The sequence below is a fragment of the Lepisma saccharinum genome, chromosome 6 (genome assembly GCF_977018435.1).
Source record: "Lepisma saccharinum chromosome 6, izLepSacc3.1, whole genome shotgun sequence".
In the NCBI taxonomy this organism is placed as follows: Eukaryota; Metazoa; Arthropoda; class Insecta; order Zygentoma; family Lepismatidae; genus Lepisma; species Lepisma saccharinum.
The window spans coordinates 28,269,704-28,289,782 of NC_139234.1; the positions used below are offsets into that span (position 1 = coordinate 28,269,704).

Below are 20,079 nucleotides of genomic sequence, written 5' to 3' on the forward strand. Positions count from 1 at the left end.
TTTTTGTTCCGCCAAATATAGCGCACTTCGTAAAATAACTTGGTGAAATGGCAAGGCAAGATAAGTGTGAACATTTTGTAGGAATATGCATTGTAACTTTCAATGAGCTTAGAGATTTGTGTACATAATGATATTTTATAACATTGTTTATTTTCTAAAAACAATCATGCGAACAGCAAGGAAGTAGTGCCACTTAGTAATATTGCCTGACTTGTCCTTAGAAAAATAACATGGCGACTTCTATGCGTGCGGGAAGGTCTCAGTGTTCTCCGAGCAAGGACAGCCTTTGAGAAGGGGCGAGAAACAGATTCTGCTCAATATTTATGTAACGTCCTGTCAGTGGTGTCCTGAGAAACCAGTAAAAGAAGTGGTTAAGTTGGTATCCCAGTGCAGTGGTGTGTCAGTGTCTGCAGTTTTAAGGGTTATGAAAGAGAGAATAACCGGGAAAGTAACAATGTATGCGGCTGCATATTAGTCTGATGTTTTGAGAGCGGGTTATCACATTCAAAGGCTCTTATATAAAATGAATAGGTGCGGCGAACTATGAGTGTAACAGCATATGATTGCGGTCATGAATCAGCTGACGCGGAGTGATGCATCGAATCGGTGAGACAGTTTGTTTACAGAAGGTCTCAGGGTTGGTGATTTACACTTTAGAAGCATGCCACCTTTTTGTATAACTACTAGAAGTTGTAAAATTTACAATAGTCTACCGTGAAAATTTAACAGTATTTCCTAGTGTAGAGAAACGGGATGCAACCATTTCTTTCATGAGCACACTGCACAGGTACACTCACCGGCAATAAAAACTAAACACATCGTGAAAATGCTTGCTTCCGTGCAAGACGTTATGTGTGTTGCCTAATTGTAGGGCGATAAGTGGATTTTAATAGCAAATTTTCAACCACCGCCGTAGAGTTAGGCAACACACATAACGCCTTGCAGGAAAGCTAGTATTTCAGTATCTAGTTTTTGTTGCATGTACGCATTGCTTGCATTGTACAATTATATTCCTGTAGTTTACGGTTATTACAAGCATAACAAAACAGTTTTTCGTTGTGACGTAAAGGAGAACACACGCTCCCTTCATCAGACATTTATTTTCATTTTGACTAAAGATATAGTTATAACAATGATTAGCAATTTTTTAAACAAAAAGAATCCATTATATAATGGATGTTGTCAATGTTACATTGTTGTAATATAGCAACCTAACTGAAAAGAAGCAGTCTGTTTTATTCTCAGATAAAAAAAATTGATCACATTATTTTTTGTGAAAACAATGGTGACTTTGAATTACCTGATGATATTTGGTTCATAATTTTAAATAAAAAATAATGTGATCATTTTTTTTATCTGAAATAAAAATAAAACAGACTGCTTCTTTTCACAGTTAGGTTGCTATATTACAACAATGTAACATTGACAACATCCATTATATAATGGATTCTTTTTGTTTAAAAAAATTGCTAACCATTGTTATAACTGTATCTTTAGTCATAATGAAAATAAATGTCTGATGAAGGGAGCGTGTGTTCTCCTGAAACTTCACAACGGAAAACTGTTTTGTTATGCTTGTAATAACCGTAAACTACAGGAATATAATTCAGTATCTAGGTACCCAATTTTTATTGCTGGTAACTTTACATCCATGTGGTCACCCCTCTGTGCCGTGGCTAGAATGACAAGTATGCATGACTTCGGTAATCGTTTGGAATATTATTTTACTTGAAAATTCCTGAGTACAGAGTGGATCGATCCATTCGATATAATGTCCCAGTCGTACATGTCATATAGGACACTCGCCACGCTTTTCTTTTTTACACAGGACATTTGCAAAACATGCAATTACATAGATATTATTCAACTACTTCTAAGCTGAATTCTCTAACATATCAAGATGTCTTTCATTCTTCTTAGTGAAAGCTAAATCTTTTCTAAAGACTACTAAATTCGATGACCTTGTACAACATTGAGACACACAAGAAATAAATTATTCAAATTTAAGTTTGAATTTTTTTTCGTATAAACATAGATAATGATAGCTTGCTGATGATGGCGAACGGACACGTCTTGCATTGATACAAGTTGACATTAGTCACTGAAATTGAGAGTGATTGTATCTCCGTATCATTCAAATGTTCATTGTAATTTTTTTTGCACAAATTTCGATAAATCTTGTTAATTCAATGGCCAAAGGGTGAGGTTTTTGAAGTTTAAAGGCCCTGAAATATCTTTGAAATCATATGATGCACGTAAGAAAATATGGGAAAATTAGCTTCTTTTGTACTTCCTACAGATGAAGTTGCGTTACAACAAGTAAAAATTTGATTGAGTTTCTTTGAATTTTTGTTTTATTTTTGTTTTAAATCTACTTTATCCACAAAAAGGCTAATCGAAACTGGACCTACAGTTTAAAGTGGAATCCGAAACACTATGTGCCTCCACCGGGTAATGTACCGGAGATCTATTGATTAAAGGCGACGACGTCACCACTACGCCATCGGAGAAGACCGTAAAATTTAGATTTAGCATGTACGAGCCATAAATTGTACGCACTACATAATATTTGAATTTTGACTTCTACGACATTGTTACGTTGTTTTTTTTCTTTTATGCTATCTATCTTAGTTTGTTCTAAATGTACATACCCTTTCCCCTCCCCTAACAGATCATTCACTCCACTCGTTTGCCGGCCCCCGTGACGGAGTGGTTAGCACATCGCTACGACGCCAGGGGTCCCGGGTTCGAATCCCGGCCTGGGCATGGATGTTTGTGAGCGTCCAGCAATCTCATCATGTCATCACTCATTCCCATCTTCGCAAATTAGCCAAAAGTGGCACAAAAAGCGAAGTAAAATCCACAAAATCAATCAATCAATCCACTCCTCCTCCTTCCAGTCTTTCTTCCTCGCCTCGCTTCTCTTTTCCTCCACCTTCACCAAAAACATTCTCACTTTATCCAACTTTTATGCACTCTATTCCTCAACTATTTTTTTTTATTGAGAAGTTCGGATATTGCATAGCTTTGAACCAATGTTTTACAATTCATTTCATGCGTGTGTGTGTATGTACACATTGGTTCTAATTTGGTAATTGGTAATTAATTTGGGTGTATTGTTTGTTTGGGTTGAAGCAGTGAAACATCTTGATTTATGCTAATGATTATGTTTGTGTTGGTTTCAGAAAGGCTATCGGTGGCGAAGGGGATCGAACAGAGCAGCGGCCGCCCCGTTCGAGTCCCGACTGGGGCGAGACCGCTCGCAACGGTGACCATCTGTGGGTCCCCACCTCAGCGTCAGGAGATTTCTGCTACGTAGGCGAGAACGAATGTGCGGTGAGTACACGTTTCTTCTTTTTCCTTTTTTTTCAGCGTCTGCACTTTTTTCATGCTTTGTGTACCGGCGTGAATAAATGCTGAGGCATGCTTTCCCATTAACACGTAAACATTTCTGTTTGTAGTCTGATTTTAACCTTTGTCATTATAAATTCTAGCCGTACCATTTAACATCCCACACCAACTTCCAAGTTCTTCTACTCCGGTGACCAAAGGCTGAAGGCCTTAAATCGATCAATTAACAACAAAAATAAAGTTCAGTTAGCATCCGTACAGAACACTAAAATTAAAAACTGCATCGGAACGTAAGATACAGAAACCAGGTGGTTTTCTATTCTATTTAATAAAAGGACTGAATTGTTTCACAGTTTCTATGAATGGCCACACAACATAAACTTTATGGCTAAAATTTCGCCCCAACTTTTGAAGCCTTTTCTTGAACAAGGTGTGTAAAAGTTAAATAACAAAAAATAATAAATATGTATTTCAGCACACTATCTGTGCTGTGTGAAATGTTCTAAGAAATGAGAAAAAAAAAAAAGGTTGTGCTGGATAACCGTTCATCTGGTAGATTGAGTCTTCCAAAGGATATACCTAATTAATAATAATAATATTGAAATAGATGTTTTTAGTTTAATATAGTTATTGCATAATAACCATTATTATTATTATTGTTATTATTATTTCTACTATTCAGATGTTATCAATGCCTGACCCCCTTATAAAACTTTCTGGCGTCTCCCGTCCTGACGCCCAGAATTCATCACGCGTGGTGTACAATGTCACCCCTTCCCACATATCCACTCGCAGGTAAGAATTTTTATTTTAATCGATAGAGAGAAATCCATTTCAAAATTGTTGGCAATCTTTTTCTCTAAAGTATCTATTCGTTTGCTAGTTGAGCTAGTTGCACCTCCTAGGGTTATAAGAGGATCATAGAACAGAGTATCGTAAGACTCTGTGCCGAATGAGTAAGTAACACGATTATTCTCTTCCTATTTGAGTATTTTTAAACTAAGATTTCTTGTTTCACTTGCTTTCATACTGTTGGCATTTGCGTGGCTTTGAATCCAGTAATTCGTATTATTTTTCCCTATATAAACACACACTTACAAATACATTCCTCTTCTTTTCTAGTTTACGGTTGTTGCAAGCATTTAAACACTTTAATTGATACAGCGTTTTGAAAGAACACACGCTCCCTTTACCAGACAATAATAGTGTCAGATGAAAGGACATTGTGTTCTCCCGAAACGTTACATCAAAAAACACGTTTACATGCGTGAAAGAACTGTAAACTAGAAAAGGTGAGGAATTGTACCATGCAAGCAATACTTGTATACAAGAAGTACATAACTTTATGTATATGCACGTAGTGAAAATACACACTGCAACTTTACTCTTTTACTTACATGGGTTTTGGCCGTCTCACCTCCTCCCTCACAATTATTTTTCTGGGTCACTGCTAAAATGGATAAAATGTAGTAATTAATTAAGGACTCTAATTAATTCCTCTATCACTCACCAAACCGGTCTCTTTTCTTTTCTATATCGTACATTCTAATTCGGTTATTTTAGGTCATTTCTCTACCCCTTGGGTTAATCGCTACACAGCGCGTTACGCTGACCACCTCTCTCTCTCTTTCTATTTCTCTCTCTCTTTCTATTTCTCTCTCTTTCTATTTCTCTCTCTTTTTCTCTCACTCTCTCTTTCTCTCTCTCTCTTTCTTTCTTTCTCTCTCTTTTTCTATCTCTCTTTCTATTTCTCTCTCTCTTTCTCTCTCTCTCTCTCTTTGTCCCTCTCTCTCTTTGTCCCTCTCTCTCTTTCTATTTCTCTCTCTCTTTCTATTTCTCTCTCTCTCTCTCTCTCTCTCTTTCTCTCTGAACGTTTAATTCAAACTTGAAATGCAAGTTAAGTTATATACCAAGAAAAGAAATTCCCAAAGTATATAACCAATGTTTGAAGGGGAAATTTACATTAATTTACATGGTCAGACGCTTACGATAGGTGTATTTTCTTTATTGATTGAATTTATTTATTTCACTTCGTTCTTCTGCCACTTCTGACTAATCGCGAAGATCGGGATGGATAGTGATAAGATGAAATGGATGTAAGGACAAACAAACACACAAGGACAGCACATAGCCGTGGGACCAGACGCCAGAGCCTCGATACTCTGCAAACTGCAGTCCAGCGTGTATTACTTGGCATTAGGCTGCCGTCTGGAAATATCTCCCCTTACACGTTACACCCCAGGTGTACCTTTTCTATGAGATAGGGTGCCATATAACATCTGCAGACTTAACAACTTTTCTTCTCCTCTCTCCCTTCCCGCCAAATGCTTTAATTCTTCCGGGCCCTCCGTCCGCATTGTATTTGTCACGTTATCGGCGTCGCCAACAAATCGAAATGTGTCCGAAAGTTTTCCGCCCTCCCCCGGGGGAAATGATTTCGCTCGAGATGTTTCCGCTTGTGAAAAGTTGACGCTCCGTGGAACGTGCTCAGCATGTGGGCAGTTTTGGGAAGTCCCCTGCTGTCGTTCCAATTTTTCATTTGCGGAAACGTGACGCACCCTACTTTATCACTGACGGATTTAATCCGGACAAAGATTCCATGAAATACTAAAATGTACATTTTTTTTTTCTTCGGAAGATCTGCAGAAATGATAGCCCAGATGACTCGTGTAGACGGTTCATTGATTACGTGGTAAACCGGTCACTCTTCTAGGATAACCAACTGTCCTGCATTTACTAGGTTTACAGCAATAGTCATGGCAACTGTAATTTTTCTCAAAGTTAAGCGATGGTACCACAATAAGATCGTTTGTCCCTGAGAGCATGACACCGTAGTATGTGGACACATCACTAGAGTGCGCGTCAAATCTCCTGCACATGGCGATAGCCAATAGCAGTGCACTGCAGCGGTGCCATGTCGAAATCTCGCACGGAAAAGAGACAGCGTGGTTGAGCGAAACGCCTTGTCAGGGAACTAGGCAACGCCGCACGTCTGTGATTCGCTGGTGCTGTTCAGCCGTTCAAGGCCATATGCAGGAGATTTGACGCGCACTCTAGATGGCAGTGTGATGAACTGTGATTGTACAGAGGGCAGTGGTAATTCATTGTTAAGTCAACCGTCGTGCCACTGCGTGAACATCGTTCCCGTGTCACAATAGCCGTTCTTCGGGAAAGAAATGCCAGAAAATGCCGCAGAAAGCTGGTGGAAACTATGAAAGGACAGTGTCATACCGTAGTATGCGCCTCTTTTGTTCCTTTGCTTTCAGACTTGTACACATGTGGCGCGATGCTATATTTAAGGATGTTTTCTCGCTTCCCTATCCCACACCTGATACACTAGATCTGCACTGTTCATACATTCCATACACTGTTCCCTTCCATTTGCATTTCGGATTTTCGTGCTGGTCCCGCATTCTCGCGGAAAAAAGATGTTGCCATGACTTTTGCTGTAACCCTCGTATTTATTTATTTATTTATTTCGCCTTGCTTTCCATGGCGAAGTTCACACCGCACTGTGGAATCCTTTGTTTCAGGTGATCTTATACCCCCGGCGAAAATTTGAGCATTTTCCTTGTCAAACCTGTATAAGCTTATGAGGCAACTTTGGTCACTATTATCTCGAGAACCAGTCGAGATAGCATTTTCAAATTTTACCTGAGCATTGCGAGAGGATGTTTCTAGAGAACCACATTTCGATATTTTCATTTACTGCGTCAACGTCCCGAAAATTTATTAATTAATATTAGTCTTGAAATATCGTATTTTTTCACTTTTCTTGACAGGGCAACCCTGTAGTGTCGATTTCCTTTTAGAACGAAATACAACGGGTGCAGACCAATGAAAAGAAAAACAAAATTACAAGATAAAATCAATAATAAACGTAATTGTCACACAATCTATAGTTAAGTAGATTATAGTTATATAATTACTTAAAACATTACATACATAAATACTTCTGTTTAACATTTACAACACATTTATTCCTGTACGCATGTTTTGTTTTTGTTTGTTTTTTATTTATGAAAGCTTCGATCGACTTAAAAAAATATCTAAACTTGATGTCCTTTCATAGGTACTGTGTATTTTACACATCCTTTCTTCATTGCGTTCGAGCCTCCTCGATGACGTAGTCTTGTAATCCAAGGGTCCCGGGTTCGCTACCGGTGGAAGCTTAAAGTGGTTCTGATTATAAAGAGTTTTCCAATAAGAATGATATGATTTTGAAATGAACTGGCAACTATACTTCAGATGTTATAATTGTCACTAGTTGTCATTTGTGTTTAATATACTGTGACAATTCATCATGGCTAAATACACGCTTCAAGAATGTTTGGTTATTATCCAAAGAAAAATATGAAAATAGACGTTCGATTGAACTTGAAACGGATCATAATTTTGAGCAAAAAATTATCTTCTCAGATGAAGCTCATTCTGTTTAAGTGGATATGTTAAACAGAATTGTCGTTTTTGGTGCGAAAACAATCCACAAGAGATTCACGAGAAGCCCTTCCATCCGCAAAAGGTTACTGTATGGTGTGGTTTATGGCATGGTGGCATCATCGGACCATTTTTTTCCCAAACGAGGTAGGAGATGCAGTTACAGTGACTGGTGAGCGGTACCGATTGATGTTACCATATGTTTTGTGGCCAAATTTAGATGAAATTGATTTCGAGGGCATGTGGTTCCAACAAGACGGTGCCACATGTAACACTGCTAATGCCACTATCGACGTATTGCAAGAACAGTATGGTGAAAGGATAATTTCAAGAAATGCAACTGTTAGTTGGCCTCCAAGACATCATTCTCGAGTTATTGCGCAAAGTCATCGAAAATTGGGTTCATCGAATTCACTCGTGTGCACGAAGTCGAGGTGGACACTTAAATGATGTGTTATTCAAAACATAATGTAATAAACTATGCTTCAAAATAATATAAAAAGTTTGGTTGTTTCTGAAATAGCTTTTATTTTATTCATTGTAAAATCATATCGTTCTTATTGGAAAACCCTATACCTTAAACTGTACGTCCAATCCCACTAGAGTGGACTTCAAATTCAAAATTATTGAACTTGAAACTCAGTCCTGATTAACCCATCTGAGCGTAAAGTGGACTTAAAACTTTGCAAAACTTTTTTCCCTCCCGATATACTTATCGAATACGTCCTCTTTCGTCAACTGCAAGAGTTAATATAAGACTCCCACCCCCTATCTCGAATGAGACAGCTGAAGAAAATTAATTCTCGTCCCATTAAATTCTTAGAAAGCAGTCGACGCTATCATTGACGTTTATCCTCCAGGTCTAATTAGAATATTAATTAAAACTTTGTGTGGCGATACCCCATCGGGAAGTAAGTGTTGCTACAGGACGGGAGATGCGTGCGAGATAGCAGTGCTAATGATTGAGCCAACTCCGCGAGAGAAAGGAAGAAAAACAAATCAACGTGGAACCATTGGAAAGTTGTTTGAAGTGTTTGGATCGTCGCCAAGTACCGCGGAATTTTTGGAACGTTGACCTGTTGTTATACGTGCGCTGTTGTTTTTTTTTTCTGTGTGGATGATGATCATTAGGCTAACATCACACGAGCGTTATTTTACCCGTACAAGCCCAACCGTCTTTACCGGGTGAGATACTTGGGCATTGGCTGTACTCTCGTTGCCTCCGAGGCTTTCAGTTATCGTGTGAGCCATCTGACGAGAACTGTAAGAACTGAATACGTTAGAACAAGCAGCCAGCTTTAGGAACTTGGAGTATCTCTCTACCCGGGCTGGGCTAAGAACCGGCAGAACAATTCATAGCGCAGAACGGCTATTTTGACAAACTCTTGTTTCCCTGCTGGCTGCTTAGGAGAGGAGGGATTTTAAAGTTGCCGCTTCTCACCCAAACAAGGTGGCAGCGGTAGGTCTAATTGGCTGTTTGACCGTAAGTTCCTTCGTAGGTAAACGCGGCAACAGAGAGTCACTGCCAGAAAGGCAGGTTCCACGCCGGGAGTTACGGCGGCCTCGCTCTAAGAGCCCCAAACCTGGCCTGCCTAACCTATTCATGTAAGTGGGGATGGTGTAGAGATCAGAGTGGGTGTAAAGGTGGCCGGAACGTGGTGCTAATCACATCACCCCCGCAAATGGCTGCGATCTTGAAGGTATGGACGCTACTTCCACATCCTTCCACGTACCTTCACGGAATGCTGCAGAGTAACTTTACCTTTTTATATATCCATGCGAAACTGCTTGATTGGAAACTTCTTCCGGGTTCGAATCCAGGCCTGGACAATTTTTTTTTGTGTCCCTTCACCAATTTCATCACTTATCCTCATTTTCGCGATTAGACAAAAGTGGCAGAAAAGCGAAGTTAAATAAAATAAACCACATTAATCTGTCATTGCTTGATTGAAAACCCTCTGAAGAAGGACTTCAAACATGCTGCGCTGCGGTCGGTGTTACGCTGACCACTCCGCCACGTAGGACGGCTACGTGGAGGAATATCCACCATGAAGAGTCGTAGGGAAGCACCCGTAACACGCAGTGCAGTTGACATTGTTCCAGCGATTCGAATGAGAGCTGAATGTAAGGCGATACGCTCCATGAAGCCATCGCTGTGAACAAGCACGCTAATAAACCTGGCGAAAAACTGCTGATCAGAGAGCTGCTGCATTCTATCAGGGAGCCTCCAATGAAACCGGCCCTGTCTCAGTTGAGCGAAGCTTACTTCACAATGTTCAATCAGACCGTGTCCCTCAATTCCATCTGTAAATTAATGACTGAATTGGTTCGGACCCGTGAGAATTAGTTGTACGTGGAGCGGCAGTCCCCTCGGACAGAGGCGACGCTTTGTAGGGACGTGATGAAGATCACTGATCGATCAAAAGCTTTTTACAAGTTCACTTTATCAGATAGGCTAATCTAGACTGACCCTAAAACTTAAGTGGAGTGTGTGTCTTCTCCAGTCAGGGCCGGACTTGCCCACCGGGCAAAATCCCGGCGCCCTTCCGAAAACAAACTCTACCTCTCACAATCGGTAACAGATATAGCAGGGATGAATTATTTTTTTCTGTTCCGTCGTGGACTTCCACAGGAGCGGCATAAGGGCGAATGTCAGGGGCGCCGGCCTTGGGAGTGGGTGTGCCAAACCATGACGTCCACTTTAATTAGCGCCAAGACATTGTTTCTGATTACATGAGCGTTGCTATTTGTTTGTTCTCTAAACTACATATCATACAATGCATTTATAAATTCTCATGGATAAATCTAATTCAAAATTAAATTTCATTTATATTTCAAATATTTTTTACCTTTTGTATTGTACTACCTCTATTTTATCAATCAATATTCTGTAATTCATACCTACTATTCTGCTTTCTGCTGAAGTGGATTCATTTCAGCAAACGGATATACAAGGCAGCAGGTAACTTGCTTCGACACACACAATACTACACACATTTTACAATTTCAAATGGGAACTGACCGGTCGCGGTGGCTCAGTCGGTAACGCGTCTGACTACCATGCTAAAGGTCCCGGGTTCGATCCCCGGCCGGTTCAAATCCGGGAACTTTTCTAACGATGGAAGCGGCCCCGGCGCCCACCCATAACATCGAATAACATGGGTACCTGGGGGAAACCCTGGGGGGTAAAGGCGGTCAGGGGCGTGATGCTGATCACATCACCCCCACTCACGACCGGATCAAGAAAGTGTGGGGCGTTACCCCCACACCCCCTATATGCCTTCATGGCATGGTGCTATGCACAGGGGAGCACTTTACCTTTTTTACCGCGCATAATCACATCAAACTATCTTCAAAATTCTGGGGGATGGACACCGACAGCGGAACACCTAGCCTCTGAAGTGAAGCATACCCATCCAACTGAATTAATATAACTCAAATCAATGGTCTTAAACCACATGCTGATCTACTGTCTCTTTCTGGCTTCCTATGCACACTGTTTGTAACAAGAAAATTGTAACATGCAGGGCGCGTGAGCTCAAAACTATAGATTTCGGATCCCGAAATCCGGTGTATGTTAAACAATGCATACATACACACAATACTTATATCGTATTTTAAACATATTCCAGGGAAGGTTCATGAAAAAAAAATGAAAGGTATAGGTGTATTAATATTGTACTGTACTGATACCAATGTAATTAAACTAAATTATATTTGTTACATATTATGTTATTAAATATTATTGTATTTGTCAAATTTTTATTTCCAGATTTATTTAAAATCCAAATTTCAAATAAAGCAATGGAGCGTAACAATAACGGGAGAACCGTAAAACGAGCAACTGCCGTCCCAGTTTATCACAGAGGCACTGGGACATGCGCAATGCGCATACCCTCGAATGTATGCGGGTGGAGCTTAGGATACATTCGGGGGTTCCCCCCTTATTGTTTGTTTATTTGAGTTTATTTTTAACTTCATTTTAGGCACAGAAAAGCTAATCGTGACTGGGCCTATAGTTTAAAGTGGGATCCTAACCACTATGTGCTTCCCGCTGGTTCGTGGCTAAAATAGGGATTAATTGAACTTACTGCTGCATAACATATTAAGTATATTGCAAAATCATGTAGCAATTTAAGCTAAGAGATTGCTGTTATTATGTAGGTATTAAATAAACACATCCCTAAAGTGTTTTTTTTAACACTTAAAGCATCTTTAAAATAACCCTATTATTTTTCGTCATTAAAACCATAAATATATGACATGATGGTGGAAAGTTGGACCAGGGTAGAAAAAAGGGTGGAAAGTGGGGGAGGGAGACAGGGCAAATATCTATTTCGCCCGGGTGAAAATTTTATCTTGATTTCCAAACAACAAAGTAGTACTGAGCGACTTGGTGCGTGCTGAATAGAAATAATTACTTAAAAGGATTAGTAATAATCAGGAGAAATAACACAAAAGTGGCTCGTGCTGACTGTATAGCGAGAAAATTTCCGAAATTCAGGCAGAGACGTCGGCCCTCCTCCTGTTTATCCTCTGACACCATTATTGGTTTACCTTGTTCAAGGACTCTCGCAGGCCGGGAATAAGCAAGGTCGAGTATAGTACTGTCACAGGTAACATATAATCCACTTTATATGTGGAATTATTGTTCGTGTGGATTATTTTTTATTTTACTATATTTCACTACTTGTTTTAATGTCAACAACGGCACAAAATCTTCCTATAAGCAGTGTGGTATTTGAAAAGCATTGCATTTCCAGTTACTTCTTTCGAACCATTGAGTAATTACATAAACTATTGGATATTAATAGTCTATAGCATCCCCAAGCACTGGCGTGCGCAGGATTGTTTTTTCAGGAGGGTTTAAAATCGTAAAGGTGGATAATACATGGCTTCGTTCCAGGGGGTCAGGAAGCACAATAATCTTTTTTCGTATACATGGAGCTTCTCACTCCATTAAAATTGTACTCGAAGACAAGAATGGGAACCGGAGGACATTTTAAGGGAAAGTTCCATTTACACCTTTTATTTTTTTTTTCGAGTTCTTAACGGATTTTCATTGCAAAATTTTGATTTTCACAAAATTTCGGTAGGGGCTGTAGCCCCATCAGCCTCCCTGTGTATGTCAGTGAATTTGTGCAGTACATAAACGCATCACTATATATATAACAATTCTGGCATAAAAAGAAGAAAATTTTTGCTCAAATTTTACTTTGTTTTTGTTAAGTTTCAGAATTTGAAAATAGATATATTTGAATTTTATTTTTGGGGTTAAATTGATTGTTTAAACTTTAGTGAAACAGCCTGACACTTGCTCTTTTTTGTAATTTTTGTTTGTAAGACACAATCTACAAGAATTTTATTAACCAATGATAGGAAGTTTAAAGATTGGAGCAAGAATGAATTATACAATGTTGCATTGAAAATGTGTTACATTTCCACATGATGTACAAAAGTAATAATTAGAAATTATAAATTAATGACAAAGTGTTAATGGGAAAAATGGAAATTACTATTATATTACATACCTTAATGATTCAGAGTTTAGTAGAGCCCGCTCCGAAGCTAGAGGTCCTGGATTTGAAGGTTTATCTGTATATACTTTCATTTTATTTTTATTTCGAAATTTGTAGATTACATATTGACTGGTTGGTTAGCAAGTGGGCCTGCGGTATCTGGTGTTGGCGCTGAAAGTAACACAAGTAACGAATTACTCCTGGAAATTTGGTTGACACTTTACTAACGCAAGGACCGAAAACTTAACATTTTATCAAGTTACTCCAAAGCTTTGATATAAACAAACTGACAACTTGCTACGTTAAACAATACATGCAATTCCACAAGGGTCATCCACCGTTATAGAAGATGTATGTCTAACTAAATTACATAGTAAAGCAATTTTCATACGTGCCGAAGCGTCATATACGTTACTAATTTACTAGTTTCGTACTAGGCGAGACTCTCGGTCACGTCTTGAATTTCTATTCCTAATCGAGCTGGACCTCCTTTCGTGACCTCCGATTCAGGACTTCCCAACTCAGGAACTATGGAAATTGCACTGAAAACAGTGCTATTTCAGAAACTGGTCTTTACCAGTTGGATATTTCCGTGAAATATCTTCCCAACTCTGGAAGTCCTATTAATTGCCTAGTGTGAGGATGGACACCTGTGCAACTGCTAGCCTAACTAATCTAATCTAACTTACCTATCTTAAAAGCAAAGGATCTGCAATATATTCAAAATATATTAGAGGGAAGAAGAAACTTCCTTATTACACAGTACTTTATTTTTTTGTCAAATGGATGTACAGGATGATTCAGAATTCCATTACACACTTCTAGGGGTTGTAGAGGGGACTTAGTAGATCAAATTTTGATAAAGACAAGATCACATAATTTCACATCTCCATCGGTGTCGTCCTAATTGCGAACACTTGCTGCCTAAACAGGATTAACCTCGAAGGGCAGTGTCCTAATTGCGGACACAATTTCTGCCTTTGGAACTACAACTTTCTCTCCCACTTCCTGTGTTTTTTAACAATTTTTTTAAGGATCTAACATAGAAAAATCGACATGATTAAAGTCGTTACCGAAGTATAATAATTTAATAATAAAAGTGTTGCCTATTTTATATAACGACTACATTTTGCACACTTCTTAACTGAAAAGAACTTCGTCATTTAATAATATAATTATTAATTTCAAATTCAATTTCAAAACATATGACACTGTACTTAAAAATGTATGTATACCATCAATCCACTCATACCTGTTACTGCTCCTAGCCACTTCCTCGTAAAAAAAGAAAAAAGAAAAAAATATCCATCATGATAAGTCAATCAGGTTGGCTATTGTTGCTAGTCAAACCATCTGCCTCTCTGAGTCACTACCCTTATTAGTTTTTGAAAACATGTTTTTTAGTTGCATGTGCTCGCAATTAGGACATGGAAGTATTTCCTCACTTTTGTGTTCGCAATTAGGACGATTTAGGCACTGTTCGCAATTAGGACACAACCTCTCAATCATCATCTAATCGGGCAAAAATGGTATGTCATGGAGTAACACAATGCGGAAAACGCTCTGCATACAGACGTTGCGCAGCTCTACCATTACGTCCAGCTTCGCCGTATATAAACAACATGTCAGTGCTATCAGCAAATGTGTATTCAATCATACTGTCCTGTCTTCCGCAACGACTGAATAGCAACTGACGTGAAGGTCGAAGCACACCGGATTGTAAACAGAGGAAGTTGGAAGCAGCACACATGACATCAGGTGACTGAAGACGTCGCCCTCCGTCAATGTGGGTTTCCTACTGTGAAGCGGGAGATGTGAAATTGTGATCTTGTCATCTGTGTAGTACCAAAACGGCACGTTTCCGGACATGAGTTCCTTATCAAAACTTGATCTACTAAATGCCCTCTACAACCTAGAAGTGTGTAATAGGAATTCTAAATCACCCTGTATATGTACACAGTATTTCAGGGTAATGTGCAGTAATTATAAAAATCTCTCAAAAATCGTTCCTTACCTCTCCCCTCCCGAAGCAGCGCTCCTAAATTGGGAAATTTTGTCGTAATTCCCGATTGGGACGTCCTGAGATGGGACATCACCTTTTAATACAGCGTGATACGATGCCATGGGTCCTAGGTTCGAACCTCGGCGTGGGTGTTCTTTTACATTTCCATGAAGTCCATCATATCATCACTCATCTTCATCTTCGCGATTAGCCAAAAGTGGCAGGATAGTGAAGTAAACTCAAATCAATTGAAGCGCGACTGCCTGTTTTACCTCTAATTTCTTAAAAAATAATCAGATTTGACAGCAATTGAGCATTCCAGGCGAAGTAGAGAACACATTCCAAATACATTCAAACTTGTTATTTGAGTACCACTATTTCATTACACATCTCTTAAGCATATTCACCCGCTCAGGCTCCTCTCACGAATGAAACCGAGGAAACGGCTTTTAATGCAACTTCACAGTCACTTAAAAACCGGCCGAGAGCGTTAACTTGCTAAAATATTAGACTCGACCCGACGAGCGAATTTTTGCCCTGCGTCAACATAATAAAAATCTAAGTTTGGAACGCTTCTATTTCTGTCCTTTACGAACTCGGGCGGAATATCTTCTCAAATCCTGGGGTTTTTAGGTGGGCGAACCCGGAACTTTTCGCCTCAATATGATTGTTACCCCTAAAGCTTCATGGAAAAGAAAGATGGAATCAACAGTGACAAAGTAAAGGGGGAAACCCTTCACTAAACCCAAGTATGTATACCGAAGAACTAAGGTGAATTTTCAACTCTTGACGTGTATGGTTTTATCTATTCCTCCCGAAACCATATAATAGTCATATGTAACACAGCAACACAAACATCGTCTTTGGAATTTTAAATGTAAACGTGTTCGTGTATACAAGTATCCTTACAGGTAATCACGTTGACAAAGTAGAAGATAGTAATGCACTATCGTATTCAATATTATTTTTTCGGATGTGGCTGGATTTATAAAAGTGGATATCACATAGTTGCTTTCTGGGTAAGTGCTGGGAAAACTATAACATATTTGCAATCACCGTTTTGAATCTTCCTTTTAGAAGTTGTTCAAAGACAAACATTTAATTGGAGGTCATTTTAAGGGGAGTTTGCATTTACCATTTTTTTTTTCAAGTACTTCACTGTGATTTTCCAAAAAAAAAATCGGGAAGGGTTCTAGCCCTGCAACTCCCTCCCCTACCCCCCGCGAACGTCAGTGAATCGCTGTACTTGGTTAATTATCTATACCAATGTTTCAGTGACTGATTCGATTCCGTCTTCACTGTAGTGTAAACACAGGATGTGTTGAGAGAAGGCGTCAGTACGAGTGGTCACATCCTGTGTTTGGAGACTACCGACATATGGACGTGGGCCTCCCCGATGGCGTAGGGTAACGTCGTCGCCTTGTAATGAAGAGGTCCCGGGTTTTTTAACCCGGTGGAGGCACATTTCACAATGGTTCGGATCCCACTTTCAACTATTGATCCAGTCCCGATTATCCTATCTGTGCATACAGGAACTCAAAACAGCAATTCAAACAGGCATATGAACACACAAGAATACACTACTCTGCAGACGGAGACAGAACCAGTGGATGAAACACTGATAAACCTAGTACAGTAGTTAAAGAGTCCAAACGATTCAACATGAATTGATCAGTTAAAGAAGACAACAAGACAGGAAACTGTAGAGAAACATCAGAGAGGAAATGATCAAGAAGAGAAGTAATGAACACGAAGGAAGAAATTTTGAGAGGAAAGGAAAGAGAAGAGGGTACAATGAAAGAATAAGTATTTTTTTTTTTATTAGGGGCTATGCTTGAGTGACTCTCATGCTTTGATCCTTCATATTAAAGTCCCAGATTTAAAATTCATTTCCTTTAGCTGAAAAGTTGTTGAAACAATGTTGACCAAACGTGAGTAATGTCTTTCTTTTTCTACTGTTGACAAGGGAAGATCAACAGAACAAAGGGAGACATTGTAATTAGTGTGTATTTCGCAAATATAATTCAATAGCTTGCAAACAAACTACTTTTCAGGTTCCTCACGAAACATAAAATCTCAGCGAATTATACTGGCAAGGAAGCAATCCCGGAACTTCAAGTCATGAGTCGCGAAATTAAAACAATCAAATCTCAGTGTGCGCGGCAGGAATGAATCACAATTTGTGAATATATCAGCACAGGCATGGCATTTTCTGTTACCTTCTTACAATTCTATATTCTGGCTTTTCAAAATATATTATTTTGAATCATTGTTCCAGGCAGATTTTCAAATGCATTTTCATTTTGTGTTCAGTTTGTAACACACATTTTTTGCGGCATTTTCCTCTTGCAGGAGGAAAAAAGAAACAGTTTGGAACGTTAGTCGTGTCATGTAGAGTGGTCACGTGTCGTCGCAAAGTTACTCCCTGCACACTTATGTCTTAAACAAGAGAAACAGTTTATTTCTCGTAGCATGCTGGCATAAATATGCAGCACCGTTGAAGTAAAGTTATTTATAGCGCAGCTTACCAGTTCGTTAGCAAAAGTTGCCTAATATGAGTTGACACTTAGTTATTGCGCTGCCTTATCCATGACATAGTTCCACATTTATGAACCTTCGTTAGGCGGCGGCGTTATACAAATTCACAAAATAGCTTCATGTAGATTCACGTTCAAAAGGGATCGGGGTGGTAAAAGCATACCCTATGGTTCCTAACCTTACAGAGGCCGCAAACGGCAGATGGGATAAACAGGAGAAGGCTTCAGGGTTTACTGTCGCTCAGGGGCTGTGTGCATTCTCTTGCATAACGCCCCGAGTGGCGGTGGCGAGCGGCGCTCGGCGAGACTGCAACAGTGCGTTGTGCGCGGAAAGTTGCGCACGGAGGTAAGGTATATCACACCCTCAAACTGCACAAAGTGGAACTAGGTCGCTTGAAAATTCACTACTATATTAAACGTTCTTATTTATTTAAAACATTAACACGCTTAATTTTACAATACCATATCAATCCACGTAAGGCTAAATTAAAGCATATTCTTTTACAAAGTGTGAATACTACTTGTTAGACTTGTTTATTATTATTATTATTTTGCACACACTCTTTGTGTAATTTTGCTCTAATGGTCTACAATCATGGACAAGTTACACAATTCAGACACAAAGGTAGATAATTTGTTTTTCTTTGCCTCTAGGGAAGCTTCTTGTTGTTTCTAAACTTCGTTTACAGCATTCCAATGGATTTTCCTTTTCCCTCGATCACGGCGTAATAGAAACTGTAAAGAAAGTGAAAGTATATCTCCTTTCAGGGTATTTTAGAAAGGAAAACCCCTATATCCCTACAATTATACGCGTATATAGTCACGTTTTGTAGTTTAAATGTTTTAAGATATTGCGTTTTTGCTCAAAAAATAAATATTATTGAGTTTCATTAATTTGAAGAATGATCAGCACAAACCCAAGGTGTTCGAAATATTGTTATTAAATTATGGAATTTCTAATGCAATATAGTCATTATGAGCAAGAAAATAATTTGTGTCCACTTTTTTCATTAAGAGGACGACGAATGACTGTGTCTTAGCGCATTGAGAGGTTGCCCCACAATCTCTTCGGGTTTGACTTCCGGTCTGAGCAAGGGTTTGTCATACTCTGTTCCAATTTTGATTGCCTACGCTTCAAAAGGAAAAAAAATCATATAAGCGCATTAAATTCCATCACCATTGTTAATTGGCTTTCTAGGACCTGGATTACACATATGTACAAGTAGAAGCTGTGAGGGGGAGGGGGGCAATTCATTTATAGTACAGCGTGTAACAAAAGTCCGGGAACACTTTTTAAAAAATATTGTAGTCAAACGAGTAGCATTACAAAGTGACAAAGTACATCATTTCAAAGAGTAAAGTTGTAAGTTTTTTCCTCATTGCAGGTGTTACGTGTAGTTCCATATATCGTCGCTAGGTGGTGTCATAATCAAGATGGCGCTTTCTGGAACTGAGAAAGTTTTCTGCGCTGCGTGCTAGAATTTGACAAAACAAAGAGTGCAACGGATGTCCAACGAAAATTTAGGATGACTACAGGAAGGCAATCTACAATTGGCATGTAAAGTTTGTTGAAACTGGGTGTTTGTGTGTCAAGAAGAGAAGTGGTCGGCCAGGTGTGAGTGAAAATGACATTGAGCGAGTGAGAGAAGCTTTCACAATGAGTCCGAGAAAATCTATAAGCAGAGCTTCACGTGAGTTGGAAATGTCAACAATGACTGTGTGGCGTGTTTTGCGTAAAATTTAAACATGAAATCGTACAGACTACAGTTAGTGCAAAAGTTATATCCTAAAGACAAAGACCAGCTCCAGAAAGCGCCATCTTGATTATGACACCACCTAGCGATAATATATGGAACTACACGTAACACCTACAATGAGAAAGAACTTACAACTTTACTCTTTGAAATGAAGTACTTTGTTACTTTGTAATGCTGCTCGTTTGGCTACAATAAATGTTCTAAAGTGTTCCCGGACTTTTGTTACACGCTGTATTTGAATATTTCACAAACGTTTTCTGTTGGTAGCGATGGTACGAGATGAAACTTGACACCGAGACGGCCTCGTAAAAATCGAGACAAGAACGAGACCAGGGCTTTTTTAGTATCCGAGACTTTGGTAAACTACAATGCGTGATATTTGAATACTATGGAACTGAGCGGATATCTACAATAATTTCAAAGTCAATCCATTAGCTGTAGTTGTGAACCTCTGCTACGTTTTTCAACTGTTTGTG

The 20,079-nt window shown here is 39.1% G+C and overlaps 1 protein-coding gene across 5 annotated transcripts in view; it reads left to right on the plus strand.

Annotated features, from left to right (window-relative positions):
• rdgA (retinal degeneration A) overlaps positions 1-20,079 on the plus strand; it is a 288,837-nt gene that overhangs the window by 75,039 nt on the left and 193,719 nt on the right. For all 5 annotated transcript variants that reach the window (XM_083123684.1, XM_083123686.1, XM_083123685.1 and 2 more), the window contains one exon: positions 3,186-3,336. In XM_083123684.1, coding sequence (XP_082979810.1) covers positions 3,186-3,336 — 151 coding nt within the window. The remainder of the gene's footprint in view (positions 1-3,185; positions 3,337-20,079) is intronic.